General features: G+C 38.1%; 1 protein-coding gene across 1 annotated transcript; it reads left to right on the top strand.

The window, feature by feature from the left end:
- Nucleotides 1-450: 450 nt before the first annotated feature.
- LOC117423759 (E3 ubiquitin-protein ligase RNF13-like) lies at nt 451-23,542 on the top strand. Its single transcript, XM_034039893.3, has 10 exons — nt 451-596; nt 2,827-2,960; nt 3,505-3,585; nt 6,732-6,857; nt 10,917-11,004; nt 11,471-11,561; nt 13,098-13,203; nt 13,442-13,535; nt 19,822-19,902; nt 21,226-23,542. The coding sequence occupies exons 2-10, from the start codon at nt 2,847-2,849 to the stop codon at nt 21,609-21,611; spliced, it is 1,167 nt and encodes a 388-aa protein (XP_033895784.2). The 5' UTR covers nt 451-596; nt 2,827-2,846; the 3' UTR covers nt 21,612-23,542.
- The last annotated feature ends 464 nt before the right edge of the window (nt 23,543-24,006 follow it).

Here is a 24,006-nt window from a genome sequence, read left to right on the forward strand (position 1 = left end):
GAAGGTTATTTAACACCCAGCAATACCTAGAAATCACATGGCTGCACAAGACTTAAGATCACTGATTTATAGCTGTGTTCCCATTATCAGTACTAGTGCATCTGGGGGTGGGGTTCAATGCGTAGAAATGATGTGCATCTTAAATCCCTCACACTGCCTAATTTAACAACTGCAAGCATGTCTCACTGGGACTTTACAAAGTAACCCTGCATGTTTATTTAGGTGCAATCTTTCTTGAGCACAAAAACGACCTTGATATTTTGTGGAGCCTGGATCCGTTTGATTAGTTTATGTAGCGGCATTAGAAGCAGGTTGATGGAGTGTTTTCTAGCCACGTGCTCAGGAGGAACCGGCAACCACCTTGGTTCCTTGCTGGTTTGTTTGGCAGCGCTATCCACCAATCCGCATTCCAGTTTCTGCGTCACCTCAGTCGGGGGATAGAGGGCGGGTATGTGATCGTTGTTGACATTCTGCTGTAGTGCTTCACAGCAGGAACAATATGGAGACCAGGGTCAGATGCAATTGTGGGACGTGTAAATAGAGTGTACATAACTGGAAGGCGCGTTTTTAAAGGGAAGAATATCGCTGTGACAAAGGTAAGACCAAATGCGATGGACTGCCTAACATTTTGGGGGTATTTTTGATTAGCGAAATACTTTTGTTCAACTGTTAGTTACCGTTAAACAAACAGACAGCAATTTGGCCTTGCAGAAAAAGTGCAGCGGGCTGCAGATTTTTTGTCAATATTATTTTACTTAGTCGACGGATGCAATTACATATTACTCTGTTTTGTTTGTTAATGCGCAGTATATTAACAATGTATACAGAATCGAGTCAGAACCGAACCGATCAATACTGGAGCCTTATTAACTGCTGCCGTGTAAAAATAAATAAATAAATAAATAAATAAATAAATATGCATACTAATAAGGACTCCCAAAGATAACATTTAATACTTTGTACCTCGCACGTGGGCAAAATACATAAGATATTGCAATGCAACGCAGACACCCTTGCTGCTACCCATAAACATTAACAGATATTTTCATAGACACATACTGTGTCCTATAGACAGAATGACAATCTTGGAATGTTATTTTTTATTTTTATTTATTTTTTGGGGGCGGGCGGACAAAACAATATTTTCCAGGGCTTATCATAGAAGCAAAGCAGTCTGACTAAACTGTCTGCAACAGGGCTTGGCTCATCCTTGCTCTCTCGCAAGTGTCTGCAAGGCTTATATTGACATTTGACTGAGAGTCCGCCTGTTGCCAGGTCATAAAACTTAGCTAGGAAATCGTAAGTCTCTGTCTAATAAAGCCTTGACTCTGCCCTGACTGACTGTCTAGACACATTCAGTGCGTTATTAAAACATGTCTTAAGCAGACACGCTGCATTATTCTTGAGCAAATACACGTTTAAAATGTATTAACATGTATTGTTGGCCCTGTGGTTATCCAGTCAAGACTGTTTTGTAACGTCCAAGGTTTTTAAAACCAAGCTCTTTAGTATAACGACATTCTCACAAGTCCCTTTTATTAAAGTTTTCCAGGATTTGGGTGGGTTATGGCAGCATATTCTGCTCTAATCTTGCAGCTGATTGGTGCTTATGGACAACCAAATGGGGCGAGGCGAATTTTTCTTGTCACTACCCAATGACTTCACTTCCTTTGCAGCAGGTAATAGGCTCCACCTGCACTCTCTCACTTTCTGTTCTGCACAGTAGAACAGCTTGTGGGGGGGATCAGATGGGCGGTGCTGCAGCTGCATAGAAATTGAACTGGACAGTAGGGGGCGCTAAAACGTGAGGAGTACTATTCCCCAGCCAATTTTCCTTCCTCACCTACAGAAAACCAAAGGCCAGTACAGTGCCCTTTGTGGACCTCTGGACTTATTCAGCATCAACAGAATTCAGAGTGGTCTCGCGTGACTCACTGGAGACCTACAGAAGTGATCATTATATAGTGCTTTACAGGTTCAGCACCCAAATCGCTGTTCAATTTCGGATTGTATGTGTAATTAGTCAGGTCTTAATTGATGCATTTCAGCAGGTGGCTTTGTGACTATTAATTTATTTACTATATTTTCAACATGGCTGTTTTTTATAGATTTTTATCTTGATACAATCCTTATAGATATTTTTTTTCTCTCTTGGCTGTTCTTTTGATGAGAGGGTAAGTCTTAATAAGATACATTCCAAAATGTCACACAAATTTTATTTAGTGTTAAGGCTTGTTCTGGCACAGTTCACATGGTAATGTTTATAGAGAGAGTCTGTTAATGATTTGTGACATGCACCTGGTTTCTTTCTATCATGAATTTCAGAGCACTGAGCTTTGAAGTTTGATAAAACTGGAACTGCAGTTTACAAGCCATTCCATCTATGCAGGCAGTCCCTTCTGAACAATCAATTTATATTTAATGTCATTAACTTCATCCTGGGCCAACTATTATATTATACAGTACTGGCAACAGGCTTATGTCAACATAGCAATCCATTCATCAAAAGGAGGCTTGGTGGTCCAGTGGTTAAAGAAAGGGGCTTGTTACCAGGAGGTTCCCGGTTCAATCCCAGCCACTGCCCCACTGTGTGTGACCCTGAGCAAGTCACTTAACCTCCTTGTGCTCTGGCCTTCGGATGAGACATAAAACCAGGGTCCTATTGTAAGTGACTCTGCAGCAGCAGTTGTGATGCATAGTTCACTCCCAAGTCTGTAAGTCGCTTTGGATAAAAGCGACTGCTAAATAATAATATTGAGTTTTGTGTGGCTTTTTCTCAAACCAAGTATCAGTAATTCTCGAGTGAATTTCTCTTTTTCTTTCCAGTGCTCCATTAAGAATGAAAGATGCTGCTGTCCCTGGGAATGCTGATGTTGTCTGCCACACAGATCTACACCATCTTTACAGTGCAGCTGTTTACCTTCTTGAATCTTCTGCCCGTGGATGCAGACATTGCAGCAGTGAGTTTCATGCTTAACATGAACAGTGTCACTCCGTATCTGTGCACTCAGTGGCACGCTCACATGTGGGTCGTTGGGCATTTTTTCTAACTGAGAGCAGGTCGGATTAGTTTGAAGGCATGTATATGTGAATGCACCAGGCAGTCTCTGTCCCCTGCAGAGTTTGTTTTAATTGCACAGAGCGGTCATACTGAGTTTGGTTGATGTCTTTCAGTGCCAGTTCAGAGAAAAGTGGAAGCGAACCAGCAACTGTTCATTGAGTTCTTGTAAACTGAAGTGTGATGTGAATTTAAAAAGACTGTTCATTTGGAAACAAGGCACCTATGGCTCATAACACTGTCTTTATACCAGCAAACATTTACTAAAGCAAAAATCTCTCTAGAATGTAATTATAACATTTCCCTCATGTCTGAAATGGTGTTACAAATTACATCTGTATATAACAAGAACTGTCTGTTTTTTTTATCAGAAACTATCAGAAACTACTTGTGAAACCGGAAAGTGTTGTGAAAGTTATTTTTTAAAACTATTTTTTGTGTTGCAGTACTCTACTGATAACAAGACCCAAACCTTTGATGATTTACCATCCAGGTTTGGTTACAGACTTCCCAGTGAGGGCTTAAAGGTAAGAATGTGCAGTGTGTGCAGATACATGGTTTAAATAGGCCCTGTTCTGCATGGAAGATTTGGTCAGTTGTGTAACAAGTACACATCGGAGCGTTCTACATAAGCAAGCTAAGAATACACACAATTCTTACATTTGTGTGTGTATATACTTTTGCTTAGTATCTGTACTGCAGCAATAATGTAAAGTATGTAATTGCTTCATCCAAGGTAACTTTATGTAGTCTTCCTGTTTACAAAACATTTGCTCTGTAGACTTTTTTTCTTCTGATCTTGCAGCCCTCTTGTCTAGTTTCAAGTGGTGTGTCTGGTTGGCCAGTCAGTTCATAAAGTGTGTGGACTGTAACTGAGGTTATATCATTATATCGGCCCTCGCTATATTGCGGATTCGGGTATATCGAGGTCCTGGAGTCGGCTCCCCATTTTTACAGTCTAACTGCGCATGCCTTAGCTGCAATATAGGCAATTTCACTTAGAATTACTGTTTTGTTTTATTTCGTACTGCACACCGCAAACAAAAATATACAAAACAATTAAAAACAAAGCATGAATATCGTACTGTTGTTATATACACACGCATTGCACAATAACACAAAGCAAATTAAATATCTACTTGCTGAAGCGGTATTTATTTTAGCCAACGAGGTGTTCACTTGTGGAAGCAATGTACTAGCAAAAGTCACAGGGCAGTGACGTCAGCTCCCTAGCAACAAGCCTGTTGGGAGTGGATTCTTTCAATGCAGCGGGTTTGTGCATTTGAGAAAGGAAGACTCATTAAATTAATTGGAGACTTTAAGTTGATGAGAAGCAATTACCCTCTGCAGTACGAATTAAAACGGTGTGCTGCTTTTTATACAAAAATTGAAAAATCGGGTTGCGTAGAGGATTAATATTGGACCCTAATGCCCCCCATAAAACGAGGGAGTGGTTGTACAGTATTTGTTATTAGCCTATTTGTTTTTCTATGGGTCTCTCGCTATATCACGGCCCTCGATATATAGTGGATTTATATTGGACCCCGACACCCGCGATATATCGAGTGGGAGGTGTATGTGTTTTCAATAAGAACATATTTCTGTTGTCTTTTCATTTGTATGAGGGGAAAATGACTTCAAATCACAGACTTCCTTGATGGTTTAAAAAATAAATAAATAAATAAATAAAATAATTTCAAATAGATTATAGTTGATAGTGTGACTATACAGGCATTTCCGTTCACTGTGTTTGAAGTGAATGGTTCAATGGGCTTTTAAGGAAGCAACGCATCACATGTTTTAGTTCTGGGACCAAAATTTGCCTGCAGCAAGGTTAGTCATCAAAGGATGATCAAATGCATAAAAAGATAACTTTAAGAAATTCACATTTATAATACAGATCCTCATATGAAGAGCCGATTCGTCTTGTGCAGTCACACCGGTGTCTGGTGCAGCTGTCAACAGAACCCTAGCAGAGCTTGTCTTTGTGATGTCACTATGATGATTTACAAGCTGGTTTGTGAAGTAATTCATAATTGATTCTAAACTACACTTTATTCAAGACTAGACTCGATTCTTTATTTAACTGGGCAGGTTTTCGTTCACAGAGGTGAGAGCTGGGATGGGGAATAGAAAAAATAATTTTTTGAGAATTCATCTGGGTACTGGCTATGGTATTATAGTAGTTCAGTTTTATTTTCCTTTGCACATGGTGCAGATTGCACTTTGGTGTAACGGTCTTGGTAAGTTTTGCCCATTGTTTAGAAGAAAAAATACTTCTATTAAATTGATATTCAGCCAACAGAGGACACCAGTGCTGTTTCCTAGTGTAAAACACTACTCCTGAGTAGTGGGAGTGTAGGTTCTGTACTGCAGCTGATGCACCAGGCTTCTCCTGGGATTATCATGGAACCTGGAGCGGGGATCTGACACTTACAGCTGCTGATCAGCAGCTAGCTGTGTGGGTGTCGGTGGGATCTGTAATAATGTATTAATCCCATTCCCTCACTGACAGGGCACATCCTAAATTCATTACTGAGATAAGTAACCCTTGAGAGAGCAGCTGGTAGTCCTCACAGGGTGCTAATCTTATTGCTGATCCTGGGATGGTTCCCCTAGTCTCACACACACATACAGTATGCACATCTGTGTGTGTAATCAGATACGTTTGTTGCTGTTATGGCCACATAAGTGTCCTGTATGTGCCTCAATAAAGGTTTGCAGTGTTCAAAGATTAAAACTGTTTTCACATGAGGCCGGGGAGTTCCTTTGCAATTTGCAGTTTCACACCTGTGCTCTATGAAAACGAACTGCATGCTTCTGTCTTGCTTGCAGTATAAACAGCAGTCACTTCAGTTGTGCAGAACTCATAGAAAATAAAAACAAAAACATGGTAACTGTGTTAAGCCGTTGTTTTTAGGCGAGGAAGTGTTTTTAAATAAACCAGAACCCTTTGCTACACTGTACAGTGTGTAATGTGCAGGTGGTTCTTGTCCTCTACGTTGTTTTGTAAATGATTGCATTGTTATTGAAGAAAAGTAAACATTCTTTGGTGGACAGGGTAAGTCAGTATTCATTTTGTAATGGGAGTCCATTGGTGCAGCGTAGAGCTAAATGTATTGGACACCTGTTTCTTGAGAAACCTATTGAGCCATATGACTGATATTGTGAATTGTGACAATAGTAGACTACATCAAAGGCTTTACTAATCTTATCCTTGTTTTTTTTTTTTGTTTTTTTTAATGATACTCATAAAAGCTGTGAAATGTACTTATTGGATTATTGAGAAAAGCTCTTTTGTACACCATTTGTTCTTAAGCATTTTATTTATTTTTTTGCCAATTTCTAAATTAAAATAATGGATTCCCAGTCTTGGAGTTTCGTGTTAGCCCCACTTAGGTGTCTGCTGAAATCACATGTGTATGTACAATGTTGTCTTGCTTGGTCTTGCAGGCACACGACATTACAGATTATTATGCAGTCTCTGGGCAGCAGTGGCTGTTTCTCCCTATTGCATGTGTTTCTTTGTGTTGTAGATGTTTCATTCAAAAGGATCACTTGCTTAGAATGTTAGCACCAGGCTTCATTCATCAGGATTTAACAGTCGAGTCTTCTGGAATGCATTCAGATTGTGTTCCGGGACTGTAAATCACTTGGTTTCTTCCATTTCCAGGGATTCCTGGTGGGTGCAATGCCGGAGAATGCCTGTGAGACCATTAACCCTCCACCCCTAAAGGACAACTCGACAGGCGCCTTCATTGTGTTAATTAAACGCTTTGATTGCAATTTCGACGTTAAGGTATGCGTTCTAAAGCACTTTATTGTTCTTAACTAACTGAACCCAATTTCTAGTGTTAGAATTAATATGTGTATTATTATTTTTTTTTTTGAGTTATTATTATTATTTTTATTTATTTATTTATTTATTTATTTATTTATTTATTAATTAATTAGCAAATGCCCTTATCCAGGGTGACTTACAATTGTTACAAGATATCACATTATTTTTACATACAATTATATTATTTTTTACATACAATTACCCATTTATACAGTTGGGTTTTTACTGGAGCAAAAAAGTACCTTGCTCAAAGGTACAGCAGCAGTGTCCCCCACCTGGGATTGAGCCCACGACCCTCCGGTCAAGAGTCCAGAGCCCTAACCACTACTCCACACTGCCGCCCCATTACCTGATTTAGATTAATGTATTATGTTCCTGAAGCACTTTTTTTTGGTTAATGCAGCAGCCTCATGGCACGTTCTGTTTTATTGTATTCGTTTTAGTCAATAGCAGCTACTGACACATTTCCCTGGTCTGTTTGTTTTGTTGCATAACTGCTGATGAGGTAATGTCGACTGTCTCAATGCCTACTGCTTTTACATGACCCTGTAGAATGCACCAGCTTTAGATCTTGCAGATTGATGGAAGTGCATTTAACTGTATTTTTTTATTATTATTTATTTATTTATTTTACCTATTATTTTAGCAATAGTGTTAATGGTCTCCTTCGTTTCTGTTGAAGATCTTTCTGATTCTTTGGTTGGATTTTGTACTTCAATTTGGAGTATGCAGAAATCTCAAAGACCATGCAAATAGATTAACAGTTTTTGCAGCTTCCTGATACCTAATCACTCTGTGTGTTGCAGTTCAAACTCACCCCAGTGCAATCAGAACATCTGACCTACTGTGCAGAAAAGGTACCAGGATGTAGCAGGTTATCTATAGCGGCATATTTGAAATCTTTGCATAAAAGTGAAGAAATAAAGAAGAACCAGCCCTTTAATAATATTTGGAAAACTAATGAGATATGAATTAAATGTATACTTATTTGATTTGTTGTCTGTCCGTTAAGTAAAATAGTGTTCAGTCTTTACACAGGATCCTGGAATGCTGTGTTAGTACAGTGAGCAAACACACTATTATAGCCCAGATAACATGGCTCTATGATCTTTAAGTGCCATAGTACGGTATAAGGTTTTTTTCATCACTTAAGTGTTTTCTTGTGGAGACTGAAATCTGATCCCTGTTGAACCGTGGGTCTTTAGCTATGCTTACTTCATTACACACACGTTGCATTACTGAACAGATCCTGCATTTGGTGCGGTGCTGAACTGTACCCAGACAAATGGATCCCAACAAAAGACCTGCATAGTATGCCATTTAGTTAGTGACAGTGCTGTGTTGGCATGTGCAGTGTGTACATTGAGTAATAAGCAAGAGTGTATTCAACGTCCAGAGCTGGCTTTGAATAGTGAATGAATTTATACCGGAACAGATTTCTGCAATGTGAGATCTTGTTGGGGCTGCTAACTGCCTGGTCCCCTAACAAGCATGTTAAAATAAGTGATTTAGAAGTTATCATCCCTGTTTGAGGGGAAACATGATGAATGACACTGTACACATTTTACTCAGTTGCAGTACCTCCTAAAATGTGAGACCGTAGCTCTCGAAACAAATGACACAAGGTCTTCTGCCAGACTTCTGCTGTCTTCTAACCTCTACACCAGATGTGGCTAATGTGAGCTTTTAAAGGTTTGCCCATTGACTGTAGTGCGATGTCAGAAAACTGCAAGTGGAGAACTCTGCTTTCTTGAAATTCCTAGAGAGTACAGGGGTGCAGTTTAGATACGAGGGAGAGGAGACTGAAGGCGGGTAGACAGACAGGGTTCTTCAATTTTGTGTCTAACTTGTTTAATGCCTTTAGTGTATTTAAAACAAACAGTGTTGCCATAAGTCAACCAAGTAAAGTCAAGCTTAATGCTATAACCAAATTGAAATATCATTATCACCAAGTTACTAATCGTATTCATCCGATAATGAAGATATTTCATTGCGTAGTTAAAAACCCTTTTTAACCGGTCTGCATTGTAATAATAATGGACGTGACTTTATTTGTTTCTCACCTTTATGAAGTTCAAATCAAGTTGTTATTTTGTTTTCATAAACAGATTGGGATCATTTTTCTTTTCCCTCTTTTATATGTTACATGTTTTTTCAATGTAGAAATGCAATTGCCGAGCACAAACATGGGGGACTGAGTTGAGAAGTGTTTGAATGGCAGTTCCAGTTTATATGTACCATGCTGCTAAAACATTATAAAAAATCAAATCCTGTATCCTGAAAACCAAAAGCAGAAATACAGAAGGAGTGATGTATGTGCTTCTCCGCTGCCACTCCATGAGTAAGCGTGAACGTGCCAGTTATGTGGCCTCCGTGACCCCAGCTGTGGCTGCGGCCTGTGTGGGAGGAGACAGCACAGGAAACCTGACACCCAGTTGTCTGAAGCAAGGGGCACTGCAATCCATGACGTCAGTGAGAGCAAGGCCAGATTGTTAACCCTTTCCTGGCTGCTGCAGTGCTCGGCAAAGACACTGTATTTACATTCCTGCTTGGAATTGGGGGGGAAGCTATTCCCCTTACAAGTCTTTGTTTTCGCTAAGGCCTGAATCAAATGAAAGTGTATGCTGCTGCTGCTGCTGCCACAGCTATACTTGGTAATGTGTATATCTGTGTCATATGGTTTTGATCCAGGCCTCCAAATTGCTTTTTGTCCTGCTGTAAAATACTGCAGCTGCAACAACTGGTATACAGTATAGGGTACATTTACATTCAGATCTATCCACAGAAATGTTGCTAACCTGTGTCCCCTGAAACGTCTTTGTAGCCCTGCTGTTACACAAATCCATCTTTGCATCCATTATGTGTCAATCCAGCCTTACTTGCCTGGTTGAGGCATGCCTTAAATGCAGTGCTTTATGTATCCTATTAATCTTGAAACTCAAATTTTTATCCTTGTAAAAATCCCGGAAGACGTATTCAAAAATCCTTTTTTTATAGCCTTTTGTAATCACTATGTCGAGTGCGTCACACAGATTTTAAATTACTCCAGAACTACTAGAAGGGGAGGAGAAATAAGTGTATGTGTTAATGGGAGAAGAAAAATAGCAAGTAGGGTTATTGAAAATTCAATATGTGTCTTACCCGTTACCGCCCCTCCCTGTGTTTCAACAACTCTTATCTAATCTAAAACAACTCGGCTTTTAACCTCTTAAGTAGCGAAACAGCGTGTAGATTTGTGCCAAGGAAATTGCTGGAATTCTGAAAGATAAGTCTTCCATTTGTGCGCTGTTCAGTAAGAATACATAAACACCAGAGAAGAGGAGGTGGGGTAGTACAATTGTTGCTTTTGGCACTCATTGTGTATGTAATTGTTCAGACTTGAGTTAGGAACCAGTGATCTGGGAGTTTTCCATAAACAAAACCTGACAAGGTCATGCACTTTTTGTTGTGAGACTAGTTGTTTATCAGGAGTGTCTTTAGCTGGTATACGTTAGGCTAGTAAGTGTTCCTAAGGTAAGGAAATAAATAAATAAATGTCCCTGGGTACACGTGATTAAGAAATGTCTTTGCAGTTTATGTAGTTCATACATTACTGTTTCACACTGCAGCAGTGTCTGTAGCTTTAACCCTCTGAGCAGGGCTCCTGCTGATGATTATCACTTCACCCGCTTCTATAGAGAGTGGGGGAGGAGCATCCATTAGAAAACTTGGTATTCCAATCCCAACCAGTAACTTAACCTGTTCCAGGCATTTTCTGATTAATCCTGCTTCACCAATGCCTTATTAATAAGAGGTTCAGCTCTTAATAGTACTTGCCCCAAACAATTTACTCATTGTCTATATCAGAATTCAAGTGAACGCTCTTTTTGTCTTGACAGAATGCTTTTGAATCTAAACTGTTTTTCCTTCTTAAATCCTTCTTATTGGACATCGTTTTCAAGTGCAGTGTTGAATGATGAGAGCTAGCAACACTGTAACTGTATATTAATGTTACACCAATATATGTTCTCCTACTAGGTTCTTAATGCCCAGAAAGCTGGATACAAGGCAGCAATAGTTCACAATGTGGAGTCTGAGGATTTGATTAGCATGGGATCTAATGACGGTGAGTAGATATAATTAAACCGTTAATAGTATAACAGATTTTCAGTCTTCCATGTCATGTATTCTAATGAAACAGAAACTTCTTGAGAATGCCAACTATGTGCATTCCTCTGGTCAGCATGGGATTTGCTCCAGTCTCATATTTTAATGCCATCTGTAATCACCCAACCACCAAGAGATGTTATCATCTGCTCTTCTTCATCCCTGATGAGTGCTGCTGTGCCGAGGAGCTCCTGTCATCAAAAATAATGACCGTTCAGTGCTTTACTTGTACAGTAATTACTACTACAGTTTGCAAGTAGGGGCCATATTTATATATAAGTGATAGCAAAATCTTGGGCATCTTTTCTTTTTTTTTTTTTGTTCAGCATAGATTGTCACTCCTATTGTCGCTTCATAATGTCTGCTGTACCACAATTATTGCATTTGTAAAGGCTTAATAATTCCTTATTTCCATTTACATTCAGTGGACATTGTGAAACAAATAGACATTCCTTCAGTATTTATTGGCGAAGGGACAGCCAGTTTTCTTAAAGAAGGATACTTTTATGAAAAAGGGTGAGTGTTCTGCTTTTACATTTTAATGTGTGCTGTTTTCTTTATTCGTAGAATTAAATGTCATTGGTGTGCATACTAATGAGACGGCCAAGTAACATTGGTTCCCACTTCTTGACTTCAGCCTTACTCCCCTTTTTTGTTGTAATTACAATGAACCATTTTAGCCCCCTCAGTGGTTTTCTTTGAACATGAGCAAAACACCCAGAAATAAAATACATTAAAGAAAACTGAAACATGCAACCACAACTGAAAGCAACATACCAGTGTAGTGAAATACAGCTTTATCCATCTCTATATTATGATGTCATACTTTATGTGATGTAACAAGAGTTTTGCTAATGACATCATAAGCAGCTCAACTGGTTATTGTTGAACTCTTTCAGACGAAACTGTTACCATTGTAAAAAAAAATAATAATAATTTAATTTTAGTTCTGTAATATTCCACATGGAAGTATGGTATGAAATTTCTTTTTAACTTGAAGGGGCCCTGATATGATTTATGTATGCCTTCCCCATTTCCCAATAAGTGGTCTTACTTTTTTGTGGGAATAAACATTTCTCTGAGAAGTTTATGCTGTGTATGTGAAATGGTTTTAAGTTTGTACAAATGTGTGTCAAGTGAATATTACTGGACGGATTGAAGTAATGCCAAACCACGGTGCAATCCCTGATAGATTCTGATATAGTGGATAAAAGAAGGGGTTTATATTATATATCCGTGGTGACACAAAATAGATCATTGTTTTTGTGTTGACGTGTTCTCATGCAGGGTATTTAGAATATAATTACAATCAGATTTTACTTCTTGGGTCCATTCTCATAGTATTTCTCTATCCGTTTTATTTTGTCAGTTCTCTAATTTATTACTAATAATGAATTCATATTTTACCTGGTGATTCTGTGCCTGTAATTCACAGCTTTTTATTTAAAACTGTAAACTATTGATTTAAGTATTTTATTCCTTATCTAAATATTCACACTGGAAGCAAAACAACTATAGAAACTACTTACTGAATGTGACTTCAATAGGATCTTGGCAGGTAAAATTGTAACTGTTGCTGCATTAAACTGGCACTTGTATGTTGTTTCTGATGCATTTAATAAGGAAGACTGCCCAGGTTTCCGCAATCAGAGTCTGTAGGTGGAGTCGAGTGTTAATTCGATGGTATCAATGGTTTACAAACGTTAGGCAGTATACTGTAACTTCACTGCAATCCATGGTATTTAAATCACCTTTTTGGCATAGGTAACTAGGCGGTATAATCTTCAGGACTTTGACATCACAATAAAGCAGTGAGGTAAATTGATATCATTGTACCATCATCCTCAAATGTTTTTAGGTATTTATTTATTTATTTATTTATTTTACATTATAATCTTATTTTCGTCTAAATGGTTCAGTTTATAAATTCTAAATGATTGTCTATATTTTTGCATTAACTGTGTTCGTATTTGGGCATTACTATTTAGAGCACTTACTCTATTCCAATCATAACCCAATTCATATTTTGTTGTTGGCTTTAATTTTTTTCAGTGGTCACATAGTGCTTCTGCCCGATTTCAGTCTACCCCTGGAATACTACCTGATTCCCTTTCTCATCATAGTGGGGATTTGTCTTATACTTATTGTCATTTTTATGGTAAGTGTCTTTTTTATATTCTGCTTACTATTTATTGCTGCTTATCTGTACAAGCAAGTGGAAAAAGTAACATTAAGTTCAGGCATGTTTTGCCCTTGAGAACCCAATTTCCTTATTGCTGCATTCTGGTAAAAAATAAAATCTATACTATTTATCTTTTTGATGTATTAATTTTTGGGATTAAACAAATATATATAATGCATGTTTTAAACAAAAAAAAAACGTATTTAATTTTCAGATTACAAAGTTTGTGCAGGACAGGCACAGAGCCAGAAGGAGCCGCCTTCGGAAAGACCAGTTAAAGAAGCTGCCTATACATAAATATAAGAAAGGTACAATCTAAATTATCTAATAATTCCACTCCTGGTCTTTGCTCCAGCCCTGCTCCTAAATGTGTTTATTTGAAACCAATTAAACCTCCATCCAGACCCTGAAGTAGTTCCTTATCTAATTGTACCTGTTGAAACTGGAGCGGAATGGCCCTCTAGGACTGTGATCGGACAGCCCTGGTGTAGAGTGTGATAAGATAGATAGACATACAGACAGACGGTCACAATCTGGGCATAAGGGTCCCCATTTTTAATAAGCTTCCTAAGAATAAGAAAAATAAAATCTTTCTATAAAATGTGTGCTGACTAGAGTGTGTGCCTCATTATGCTGGTCTCTAGAAATCTTAACTGCATACTGAGAAAATGCCTCTGTGCGTTTTAAATGCATACGATAGGAATATCCTCAGTTTTTAATTATTAATTCTCCCAGCGAACATAATTAACATAAGAGGGCAGCAGTGTGGAGTAGTGGTTAGGGCTCTGGACTCCTGACCGGAGGGTTGTGGGTTCAGTCCCAGGTGGGAGACACTGCTGTTGCACCCTTGAGCAAGGTACTTTACCTAGATTGCTCCAGTAAAAACCCAACTGTATAAATGGGTAATTGTATGTAAAAATAATGTGATATCTTGTAACAATTGTAAGTCGCCCTGGATAAGGGTGTCTGCTAAGAAATAATAAATAATAATAATAATAATAATAATAATAATAATAATAATAATAATAATAATAATAATAAAAAAAAGATGTAATTCAGTCAATTAAAAGGAGGTAAGGTTTTCTTCAAACTGTTGTCAAACCATTCGTATGATTATTTAAGATTAAATAATCGTATGATTATTTAACCATTCAGGAGAGTTCTCCATTGGGAGGGGTTGAATTAAGATGCTGTGTTTGATTTGAACTTGACGCAAATCATGCTAGCCATAATGACGCTTTTGGTTTGTGAAGGGGCTTAACTTTGTCTGCTCTTTGGGGCACTTAGTCTAGCTTTTACAACCCTGAGCATGACAGAAGGTAAGTTTCATGCCCTGGAGATTCACCTGATTCTATGTAAGGAGACGGGTTTCTAACGTTGTTAGCAATGTATTTGACGTGTGTTCTTGTGCATTTACGTTTTTAAATTGTGAATGCTATCTTATATCTCTACTAGTAATGTTTGTAATGCTTTGCCTCAAGCTACTTCCAGCTTTTCCGATTTTAGTAAATGCCTTTTGAATATGCTGTGAAAGCTGATAGTCTCCATTAGTGGTTTGTACAAGGTCTTTAGTGACAGGTTGCCTTCATGTCCAGCCAGATGAGACTTTTATACAAGTGTTTCTTTAACACAGGTTTGAGTCATCAGAGCGCTCTGATAAACTGGTGGTCTTTTATATAGAGGTGGTCTTTTTAATGTATCTCATGTATGTGGGGATAATATAATAAATAGTTTTCGACACTTGGACTGACCTAATAACTCCAGTGAGTGGCATTGTTATTACCTACCACAGCTGACTGATGGCTTTGGGCATTGTTTTAATGTCACGCAGGTACTGCACTGCGCTCTTTCCCTGCAAATGAGGACTGCACATTGGTGTTCAATGCAGGGATTATTATGTGGGATGTTTGGTGCGGCTTCAACCTTATCAGAGACTACGGTGATCTTAATACACTTGTCTTGGTTCTTATTGTATGTGTTGTTTTTTTTTTTTTTGTGATTGCCAGGCCATTTCCCATAATGTGATGCTAAGAACACAACGTGATTATCCAGATTAAGAATGTCAACTGCCTTAATGTAGCATCCAAGCATGCAGATCAGGGGTTCGCAACCATTTTTGAAGCACGCCTCAACTTAGCCAATCTGATTTACTTTATTTATATTTCCAAACTTTTTTGCACAGTGGCTTTTTTCAAGCACCACAGACCAATCAATTTTATGTGGTACAGTGCCACAGGAACTGAACTGTTACTGATTCTATCTTAAACACAAAATCACCCATGATTGGGTCTCTGTTTTATTAAGTACCGGTATCATAAGTTATTATTATTATTTGTTTATTTAGCAGACGCCTTTATCCAAGATGACTTACAGAGACTAGGGTGTGTGAGCTATGCATCAGCTGCAGAGTCACTTACAACTACGTCTCACCCGAAAGACGGAGCACAAAGAGGCTAAGTGACTTGCTCAGGGTCACACAATGAGTCAGTGGCTGAGGTGGGATTTGAACCGGGGACCTCCTGGTTACAAGCCCTTTTCTTTAACCACTGGACCACACAGCCTCCTAAATAAAATAAGACATTTAGACTTCTGTAAAATTTTATAGATTAAAAAAAAAAAAAAAATTACTAAAATTACTGTGGATTTGTGTGACTGTCCAGTGCTTACACCGGTGCTTGTTGCTGGTCTCCCCTGCTTCCAGAGTTAACTGTTGCCCTTGAGAGCTAATTCAAGAAATTGGCAAGAATAAAAAGGTAGGTGTACAAATGAGGACAGATTCACTAGTGCTCCAGACATGGGGCAGGTAAAAAAAACTGCTGTTTGTCAGCAAACAGTAAAAATTATTTAAAAACATTCAATTGAGAGCTTTACTATCACACACCTGTCACTCTTGTAAAATCAGTTGCAACAGGGATTGAGGAAATGTCACTAAAGATTCGTAATAATGTGAAAAATTTACGCAAAAGGTGTTTTATCACCATGTTAACTTACTTACTTTGCGTAGAGCAGTGAAATGTTTGCTAATGTCCTATAAAGCTACCTAGTATGTCAAGTTCTTTGCCATGTTAAAAGCATTGTGAACCACACACTTACTAAAGTTTCACGTTACTATCCTGCATCTGTTATCCTTCTGGACATCTCCGATTTTCTTTCTGTCAACAACAGCAGAGGAGCAGCAGAGTGTAAGAAGGAAGTCTGGCTCGCATTAAATGCAATGGCTGTATTTAATTGCCATGGTGTAAACAGGCAACCCAGCCTCCCTCAACTTCCTGATCTGCTTTGTGGATATTACTAAAAGAAAATCTTTTTTTAATGATATCCGCTTGTGTTGGTCCTTACTCTCCTAGTCAAGGTCTACTGCGTTTGTTTGGTATGTGTGGGAGTGTGTAATAAAATAATGCATTGCTTTCCACTTCCTAGGAAATAAACTACGAACTATATAATTAGAGTGAATATCATAATGCACACACACAAAAAGCTAACAGGTGTAAAACGTTAAGCCAAACTTGTGGAAATTATAGTGGGGGAGTGTGAACAGGCTGTTTGGTGGCGACGTCAGGCCAGGAAGTAATGACAACAGTACTGTGAGTAACCAAAAAGTGTTGAACTAGCATGAGTAGCAATTGTTTTCCTTTTTTGTTTCTCTCTCTCGTACCTCCTCACTGTACACCCAATCCAGAGTGAGGGACTTGTGTGTCTATATATACAGCTGTATACATACACCAACAATAACACACTACATATAACATACAACACAAAACACAAAATATGCACAGGGGTGGGACACCCTGCCATTGTGAACTTGCAATTGTTATGTTAACTATAATTAACAGCCTAGTTATCTCAAAAGAATGATTTAATTGCATACATTAAGACAAAACAGGAGGCCGCATACATATGCTTTATTAAATTCTTTCATATATTGGCAGCCATAATTGTGTTTCCTTTAGATTCTGGCCTTCCTGAGCAGCTCAAGATGTGTACGTTTTAGAAAAGAATGGGGTTTTCTTCCAGTCTGGCTTCTGAACCAGTGTCACGATGTCTTTGATAAAAACTTTACTGTGATAAAGTTTTATAAGGGCTAGCTTACCTTTTATGATGTATTTTTGTTTAATCATTTTGAAAATACATTGCATGTAGAGTAATAATATCAATATTTAAACTTCATCCTCAGCACTGCCTTGACTTTGTTTACACTTCGCTTAATCTGGCTAGCATAACTGATTGCAAAGAATTTCTTATGCATTGTTCTGTTAGTATTGCAGTCCCATCAGTATTATCGCTTACCGAAAGCATCCTTTACCAAAAGTGCTTACTACAGTATATGAAAGCCCCCTTTTATATACTGTTATATACATAATATAATGTTATGGAAACCATGGTATATAAATACATATAACCTCACAATTGGCTACTAGGTGTGTGCGAGGTGGATAACATTGTCACACACAAATGCCTTTATCATCAAGTGAGTTATTTTAGCTTTGCCTTTACTCATAGGATCAGTTCCACATCCCATAGCAGAACATTGCTCACACTAGTTAGTATATGCAGCCTTTATGTAGCAACCTGTACTCTAGGGAGTGTGTGTGTGTGTGTGTGTGTGTGTGTGTGTTTCGTAGATATTTGGGTCTGTAAGGGGTTTTAAAAGGCTTAGTGTTCAAATTCAGTTTCATATTCAAACAGCGATGCTTTATTTCCGAAATTACCATTTGTCTAACAGAATCTATATTTTTGTAAAACTAGAAAAGGATGAACTAACTGTATAGTTGTGTTTTGAAGCCATGGGTTTTGCGGTACTATACTTGTGTCATAAAATTAGCATATATGTTCCCTGCCACCCTGTGGCAAAAAGGCTTGTGGGTGACATCAGATCAGGAAGGAAATAGACACAGACAGCACTGGGATATGAGTGTGATAGTGTGTACATTTAATAATAAATAAACAAAAGGTTTTAACAAAAAAAAAAACTCTAAATAAACGGCATGATGGCCAAAAGAAACAGACAAACAAAACACTGACCCAAACAAGTATTGTGCTAGTCCTTCTAGCATGAGTAGCAATTGTTATTTTAGATGTATCCTCTTTCGCCAGTATCCTATACCCAGCAAACCAAAATACACCCAGGGGCAGAGGATACCCCATCACACACCCCTATAATCAGTCCAAATAAAATGTAAAATAGAGCACCCACTTTCTCCGAGCAGGCGCAAACCCACAGAGTCTATTTCTAAAGTGCTTTCTCAGCCATGAAAGAGTTCAGTTTTCAGAATACTATCCAGTTTTAACAGAATTGATTTCTGTTTTTCTATCCCAGGCTTTTCTTTTATGCCAGAGAAGCACAGTAGACAGCAGAAATGAGTCACCAGTACAGTGGAGGGTAATAATTGAGGTTCTTCCTTCTACGGTCACATAAAGTCTTGGCAGGATTTGGGAGAGGGTGGAAAAACATGTTCATTTATAACTTCCACAAACATTCAAATGTCATTCGAGCTGAGCTTCTCTGGCAGAAATTGGATGAAAAGTGTTTTCAAATTCCAAAGCAGCACATTATGAATTCTTGTAGTTGGTATGCTCAGGGTAGTGCCCCCCCCCATAAGCTGAAACTAAATGAGTACTTTTAATGGTCAAGAACAGTCTTGCATCCACATCCTTGATAAAAGTGTGCTTAAGTCTGTGAACATAATGTTATACTGAAGGGTGGATGAGCAGTACAAATTGCCTATTGGGTGCAAAACAATCTCCATTGTAGTTCTCTTCAGCTTAGTAGCTAAAGTAGTTGTAAGTCTCTCTTGTTTTCAGACTCCTCAGGCTTTATTAATTCATTTTATTACTGCTTCAGAACTGGGATTGCAAATTGTTTGTGCTTGCAGTGCTGTTTATTTTTTCTTTCCTCCTGGCTTGTTGTTTTTCTTTACACAGCACTCATGAACTTACTTGCTACAGTATACAGTTAACTGGACGTCTCCCATTGTTTCTGTACCAGAGGCAAATTCTAATTATTTTAACATGTCCCACCCTAGTAGTCTCGGGCCAACAAACCTGCTGCTAATTGAATTATATCCATTTATTGTTACATGTAAAATAGAAACCATAGAGGGTACTCCCAAGAAGTGTTATTTGGATATCACAAATGCATTTCTGCTGTGAGTGGCAGACTGGATGGGGCTGTGTTCTTACCTTTACTAAAAACACTTCCATTTCATCTCTGGTTTCAGAATCTGTTCAGAGAGCAGTTGAGGTTTTTAGGGCAGTGGGTGTTTGCATATCTGACTCCCAAAGTTAAGGTAAAGACAGCAAGCCCAGGCTAAAAATTAGCAATGGGACCTTTACACTCTGAATAGCGTATTGCTTAGGAATGGTATGTCTAGTGGGCAGCATCAGCATTGCAACTATACCTTCTGATTCGATACTATACCTTAAAGATGAATGTTGGTGGTGTCAATAGCAAATATATGTATTCACCCAAGCTAAAGGTTATGTGGTAGCTGTGTTACCATTATTTCTGGTCTTCTAGTAAATTAGTATATTTATACATATTTTGCAAGTGAATTGTATTATTGTTGTATGGATTATCATAGGTTGTTGTTGCAGGAGATGTATATGATGTTTGTGCCATCTGTCTGGATGAATATGAAGGAGGAGACAAGCTGAGAGTGCTACCTTGCTCCCATGGTAAGTGCATTTCATGCCCTGCCTTTCAACAAGGCACTGCTTTTAACAAGGCAAAGACACATTTCATATACAACGCTATGAGTGCTCAGACACATTTTATATACAACGCTATGAGTGCTCAGACACATTTCATATACAACGCTATGAGTGTTCAGACACATTTCATATACAACGCTATGAGTGTTCAGACACATTTCATATACAACGCTATGAGTGCTCAGACACATTTCATATACAACGCTATGAGTGCTCAGACACATTTCATATACAACGCTATGAGTGCTGTCAGCGTGTGACTTCTCCAACCAACACACCCAGTGACTACATCATATATAAATATGTATTTAGTTAATTATGTTTTAATAAGTATTTATATTACTGACTAGGAGTCCCAACTCAATGATCAATGATGTGGGAACATGGACCAGTAGTAGTAGTAGTAGTAATAATAATGATGATAATAATAATAATAATAATAATGATAATAATAATAATAATAGTAGTAGTTTACTTTGGTAACTTTTGACTTGCGCTTGTTAGTTTAAAACCCACACCTTCATGTTCACATCACAGGAAATACATTGACAATCTTTGCAACAAAAAAAAAATGATGTAGGTGACGCCCAAAGCAATATACACAATATTCAATTTCTATGATTTTTTTTTATATATACAAACACAGCATTATTAATATATACTGAACCTGTCACTAAAGTTGTAGGACAGTCTAAAGTAGCAAGTTACTGCAGTAAATTGCAAGCAACTGAAATTAACAGCAGGGGTTATGTGGATGATGGACACCCCAGAGGCAGCAAAACCAAGCTTCCCCAGGGTAAGACTTATGAGAGAGTATTCCTGTAACTTGCACAAGAAACTCCCAACAGATGCTGAAAAATGACCCTTCCCTGGACTAATTGGCAGACGAAGTGTCACAGAGTAAACGAACCAAGACTGTTTAGCTGCTGAGAGAGGCTCATACTAGTTTCTCCTTTTCTAGAAATAGTCATTCAGTACCCAAGAGTATTTCATTCACTGTAAATGAACACACTGTCATTCGTATGTGTGAAAGCAATAGAACAAAAGGTTCCCCTAAACTCAGTTTAGCATTAGGACATTCAAATTATTTGATTTTAAATTCCTTTCTTTCACAAGGGAGTTGGAAATAAATTGATGCATCATTTGTATATCCAAACTGATTTTTTTTGCAACAAGTAGTTAAAGCCCAAGCAGCCATCTTACCTAGTTGATGCCTGGCTGTTCTAAACAAGCAAAAAACTGCCCATGTGTATTCATATCAATTTTGTAATTGTTTTTTTCTCCTAGCTTACCATTGCAAATGTGTTGACCCCTGGCTGACTAAAACTAAGAAAACGTGCCCTGTTTGCAAGCAGAAGGTGGTGCCTTCACAGGGCGATTCGGACTCGGACACCGACGAGGCAGACAGCAGTCACGAGGAGACCGACGATGTTTCAGAAAGCACGCCTCTGCTGAGATCTCTCGCCTCCACCAGCGCTCACTCGTTCGGCACCATGTCCGAGTCTCGGTCCCGCCAGGAAGTGCTCGAGTCCTCGGAGTACGAGGATGACGACGATCCCGAGATCGACAGCAGCGAGGCCGAGGAGGAAGTGAGCGTGGAGACTGTTGTTGTTCAGCTGCAGCAGAGTCACCGTGATGGCGGCACAGCCACCAAAACCCACAGCAATGCTTGATTCTGCTGCTGTCCTCCACAACAAATTCTTCTTCATACTAAATCATGTCAAATGGTTTCAGATGTTATTTCCATTTTTTTTTTTTTTTTTGTTACAGTGTACGTGACCATCCTTCCTGTTGGTGTCACTAGATTACCTGCTTACTCAATTGAAAAGCAACACTTCCTGAATGAGGTGGTAGGAAATTATCCAGTAGGTGTTAGCAGTTGCATTTAGTGTACCAAAGAAAAGAATCATCTTCAAAATGCCATTTTACAAGGGTCCATATCTATGTGTCATGTTAAAAGTATGGCCAAAGAATGTAGTTTAGTTAATGTGCAGCATATTCTGCATTGACACTTGGCACTGCAGTGAGTTTTGTTGATTATTGTATCCACTGTGAAAAAAGCTGCATTTTGCAGTTATGTATAGCAGCATATATCTGCACTCAGAAAATACACACACAGAGCCCATCTATACTATTTTTAATATCAAGAGTTACTGTTTAAGTGTATATAATGTAGAGAAAAGTACAAATCTGTTGCCTACATATTTGTATGACTCTGTATCAGAAGGTTATGAAATTAAGTAGTACTAATTGCAATCATGTAATGTGTATATAATCAGCAGCAGTTTTTTCTAAGTATAGCAATATCATCTATAAATAACTTTTCATACTATACTCTCTCTCTCTCTCTCTCTCTCTATATATATATATATATATAGTAGTGTGCACATGGGAAGGTAGCAGCAGGGCTGGTAGGTGACGTAATCACACACAAAGACATAAGCCCGACATACTGTCCTTGCAAGGGTGGCAGCTCTTTTGTACAGCGGTATCTGCGCTTTGCTTTAGTGCGAGGTCCTGGGTTTGCACCCACCCTCGCCCTGTGTGATGCCTTCATTAACCGAGATTGCTACTAATATATTAGGTCTTCCTTAATAGGGGATTATGTAATATAGAGGAGGTTGTCTTTATGCAATGAAATGGGATTATACATAGTTAAAACAAAAATTTGACTCTGTCAATTTCCCAGTTTTTGGGCTTGTTCTATTTCAATGTGTAGCACATCAACCTTAATAATTATATGGATTAAAGTAAGGTTTGCTTTTTGAAGTTAAAAACACGCCTGATGCACAAACTGTAGATAATAAAATACCTCTCATATATACTACCTTTGTGTTGTAACTATGTTGGTGTAATAGACCTGGTGTAAGTATGATTTGTTAAGAAAAAGAAAAAAAATGTTAAGAAATAAAAATTCAAGAGCATCCTGTCAAAACCTATGCAATAGATCAGTTCTATCAGATTTGAAATTAGAGGTTTATTCAGATCATTTGATGTAGCTTTCAATATGGCATTAAGTAAATTCAGACATGTATCTGCATGAAAATTATGACAAAATCAAACTGATGGCAAATTTATTCATAAGACAGCATATGGCAAGAAATCCTAGAATTGAAGGGTGCAGACTGTATTTTCTTTGTAGTATGTGTATATTTATACTTCACTTTTAACCCTAAATAATCCTAATTAAATGTACTACCTCTAAACTCATTAATGTATTAAGAATGTGAAACAGTGATTGTCCTCATCAGCTCACAAGTGTACTCCTCACTTAATCAATTGAATGCATTGTTAATGTCTCCCATGTGTAGTCAGTAGCAACTGTTCAGCATTTGGAATTGTTCATCTTGTCCACATTCATGAACAGGATCCCGGGTGGGGTGAGCAGTGTTGACTTACACTTTCCACAGATAGGGGCTTTTTCAATCAATATTACATGGTCTACACTTTTAATTATCAATGTTACACTTGTATTACTGGAATTCAGTAGGCAAATCTCTACAAAAACTTACATTGGTCCTTAATAACTCTTCCTTGGAAAGCAGTGTGCATGTCTCATTTTCGTGCTTTTATTAAATAAATATTTTAATAGGCATTCTTAAAATATCAGTATGTAATATGATTGTCTTTATTCAAGCAACAGGAAATAATGCAGACAAAGCCCACATCAGACTGAGGCATAGTGAAGCTTTTGAGGAAGAATACTCTGAAATATTGAACGTTAAAATGAGAACACTAAATTGGTCTTGTGAAATCATTTATAAACACACAGAAATTAAGGGTTTATGGATTATCTATGATTTAAAATAGCATTAGGATGTTCTTGATTTTCAAGGATTAGCAATGTCTGGGGTGAGACATTAGTTGCCCATTAAACTCAAAGCACTTGCTTTATAATTACCTTTTCATTCCTGAATAAGTACCATGGTACCTGTCTTGGCAGCTATTACAACAGAAACACATTTTTGGGGTAAACCAAAAAATACCCCAGTGATAATGGATTGGTAGTAAATTGATAAAAGTTGGGGTGGTGCAGTGTGGGGTGCATGAACAATACTGGTAAACATG

Source organism: Acipenser ruthenus, chromosome 17 (genome assembly GCF_902713425.1).
Source record: "Acipenser ruthenus chromosome 17, fAciRut3.2 maternal haplotype, whole genome shotgun sequence".
In the NCBI taxonomy this organism is placed as follows: Eukaryota; Metazoa; Chordata; class Actinopteri; order Acipenseriformes; family Acipenseridae; genus Acipenser; species Acipenser ruthenus.

What these genes read in the sequence shown, in the direction of transcription:
- LOC117423759 (XM_034039893.3), top strand. Translation starts at nt 2,847, where the DNA reads ATGCTGCTGTCCCTGGGAATGCTGATGTTGTCTGCCACACAGATCTAC. An exon ending in GGATACTTTTATGAAAAAGG is followed by an intron (nt 11,562 to 13,097) that starts GTGAGTGTTCTG and finishes AATTTTTTTCAG; the next exon opens with TGGTCACATAGTGCTTCTGC. An exon ending in TACTTATTGTCATTTTTATG is followed by an intron (nt 13,204 to 13,441) that starts GTAAGTGTCTTT and finishes TTTAATTTTCAG; the next exon opens with ATTACAAAGTTTGTGCAGGA.